The 3,158-nt window shown below is 38.8% G+C and overlaps 1 protein-coding gene across 1 annotated transcript; it reads left to right on the top strand.

Annotated features, from left to right (window-relative positions):
* The first annotated feature begins 1,917 nt into the window (after positions 1–1,917).
* LOC114535027 (putative nuclease HARBI1) lies at positions 1,918–2,922 on the top strand. Its single transcript, XM_028556403.1, has 3 exons — positions 1,918–1,932; positions 2,316–2,784; positions 2,906–2,922. The coding sequence occupies exons 1-3, from the start codon at positions 1,918–1,920 to the stop codon at positions 2,920–2,922; spliced, it is 501 nt and encodes a 166-aa protein (XP_028412204.1).
* The last annotated feature ends 236 nt before the right edge of the window (positions 2,923–3,158 follow it).

Genomic DNA, 3,158 nt, shown 5'->3' with positions numbered 1-3,158 from the left:
TATTCAAGATATCATCTTTGTTTTGTTTAACAAACTGTAGCCCCAGTTAGGGAGGCAAGGGAGTGCTATCACTTGCCCAAGGTGAACTCCCAGACAAACGGAGGGAAGGAGGTCTAGACCAGCTCCAAGCAACCACTTCATGACCACTTGGACAACCAATTCATGACCACTGCAACTTTGGAATCATTACTGAAAATTACGTCACCAGGCTCCATGCAACCACTACGGTGACAAAAGGCTTCATACGAAGTTGGTTTTTCTGTATTTCTTTTCCAAATATAACATTTTCTCCAATTCCAACCAGAGATAAAGGCACCACCAGGCGAGATTTCCACTTTCATCTTAGTCTCAATTCCAGGCAAGTTGATCATTACAGGACCATCAACATCTCTGACATCGGAGAACTACCGTGGGCTCATTCCTTTCGAGACCCAAGCTGACAAAGCATTCAGAAAAACCAAAATTAGAATTTCGGACAAAAATGGAGCTATCTAAATGACACAGCGACACTTGTTGACTGTGAGTGAACAGAATCTTTAAACACCATCTACCGGGTATCGCGTTAAAAAGAGAAACTTGTTAAATTCACTAATCTCAAACAAGAAATTTTCCGACCTCCAGAAAATGTGCAGAATGGAATATTCTCCAATTTTGTTGAATAACTCATAATTTCAACTAAAGTTGGTAGGGATAACACACAGATAACATTCCATACTCTTTTTTGATCGTTAGATAAAGCAACAGCTGTAATTAAACCAGCAACGTCGCAGTATTCCCAGACTGCTCGCGGCAAAACAGAAACTTCGTAAGAATTCGATTCGACAAGAGGTGAAAGGTTTGATAGTAGCGTCTCCGCGATTTTCTTTTCATCATGAAATGAGGGCGCGTAAATCTTCGTTTTTAAACCAAGAGCTTCGCAGTAATGTGAGCCAGAAAAACCGCAATATGCGTGAACTGATTACAGTTAACATATAACATACGATAATAACATCAACTGACCAAAAGACACCTTCCTCCATTTCACACTTTTCTAGATGTTTTAAACCATGTTTCAGAGCGTATTCCACGTCATTAGTCAACTTCACCTGAGGTCCTGAGCGAACATTTTCCACAATTTCTTTAAAAACCTTTTCGCATAAAAGCCAAAGCGATCTATGTCCATCATCGACCTTGACAGTATACTGGTGATCTTTGTAGCCCTTTGCTAGAAGCCAATCAATAAAGGATTTGTGAAAAACGGTTAACATGTCATCTGAAACGTACAAGCACGATACGGTTTCATTAATTTTGTTGATGATGTCTTTCGTTTCGCGACAATCTGGAGCTAAACCAAAAGCCTGAGCGACGAAAGTGAGGGGAAGATCTTCTTCGGAAGCAGCCAGCATTTCCGAAATTTTCAACACATCGAACTTTTCATGTTTTATGTCGCTAAGCTCGTCTTCAAGGCGTTTGAAATATCCTTGGTAAATAGAATTCAGTCCTTCTGGGAGAAACTTCATAACGTCATTATTTGTTATCTTCTCAAGATCATAGCGAGCTCTTAGCCCAGATTGAAAGTGATATGCATAGAGAAATGAGCCCTGGAAACTGAGGAAAACTTTCAAAACATAAAACTATCCTCTCTCTCCCTTCGCGATCCCTGGACGATTTTGATTATCTCACGGATGTAATTTGTGAACGCAAAATGCATCTTGCGTGAAAAGGAGACTCCTCTTATCTTCAGCATTTTAATAATTATCCCAGCCTCAAACTAGCTCACAAAATACATTTATAAACTTAACTGATCTACGGTCCGATGCTGGCAGAAAACAAAAATCATTTTGTCTTCAATGTGTAGAAATTTTCATAAACGTTCATAAAAAAGATACAAATATCACGTTTACTCAGACCATGTTTTGATCCAGTCTCCAGACGAATATGGTTCATGGCAGGGTTGGATAAATAACGTAACCAAATACAGTCATCCCATTAGTTTTTAACAACCCTGGGGCCGGTTGTATCAAAGGCGGATAAATCCCTATCCGGCGGATAAATTTTATTCAAGCTTAAAATTGCGTTGTACCAAGCTTGGATAGCGCTATCCAACGGATAAAAATCCACTATCCGTTGGATAAATTTATCCGAGGTCCGGAGGTAGTTTAAATTCACTATCCGCTGGATAAAATAAAATAAAATTGATTGTTGTTATTATTTCGAGAGCAAATATGGCGCTTTTATACCGATTTCCCGGCTTTTATTTATACAACTTACCTCGCGCAAATATAAGAGCAGATAGAGTTTTTCGGAGAGAAATACCAGACGATGATATTTTATAGTATTACTCCGACAGTGAATTACGAGCCCGTTACCGTTTCGGAAGAGAGTCAATTTACAACATCGTTCGCCTTGTTGAAGACGATATAAGGCCATCGGCTAACAGAACCTTCCCAATTTCGGCTACAAACCAAGTCCTAATAACCTTAAGATTTTTGGCTACTGGGAGTTTCTTACAAGTCGTTGGAGATACTATTGCAGGAGTAGACAAGGCTACGGTTAGCAGGGTTGTTCGTCGAGTAACTTTGCTTATAGCTGCAAAACTTGACAACTACGTAAAATTTCCGCAAACACAACAAGAAAAAGATATCATCAAACAAGGTTTTTATGATCTTGGAGGCTTTCCATGTGTTGTTGGTTGTGTTGACGGTTCACACGTGATAATTATAGCGCCAGCTGACAACGAACCCGACTTCGTAAACAGAAAGGGGTACCACAGCATAAACATTCAAGGAATATGCGATCACAAAGGTATTGTACGGTACATTTGTTTACATTATGATTATACAATAAGTTTAATTGGCACATTTCCGGTCTAGATCAACTCACTCGTTTCCATCACTTAAAAGCAAGCAACGTTTTGTTATGTTAGGAAAATTGCTAAACTAAATCATACTAAGTCATAAAATTAAGTCACGAAATAAGAGCTTTATTCTTGACAATTTGTCTGCTTTATATTTAGTGAAATTTTCTGCTAGCTTTAGTTACTTCATCTCTTGCCTTACCTAATGACACCATACAACGACCCAGTAACAGTTAAGAAACGAAGATTCAACAAGGCACAAAAGGTAACCAGATCATCAGTTGAAAGAGCATTTGGAATTCTGAAAAGAAGATTCCATCTA

The sequence above is a fragment of the Dendronephthya gigantea genome, unplaced genomic scaffold (genome assembly GCF_004324835.1).
Source record: "Dendronephthya gigantea isolate DGI-Jeju-01 unplaced genomic scaffold, DenGig_1.0 000109F, whole genome shotgun sequence".
In the NCBI taxonomy this organism is placed as follows: domain Eukaryota; kingdom Metazoa; phylum Cnidaria; class Anthozoa; order Malacalcyonacea; family Nephtheidae; genus Dendronephthya; species Dendronephthya gigantea.
This window is presented reverse-complemented; position numbering and strand designations above follow the sequence as displayed.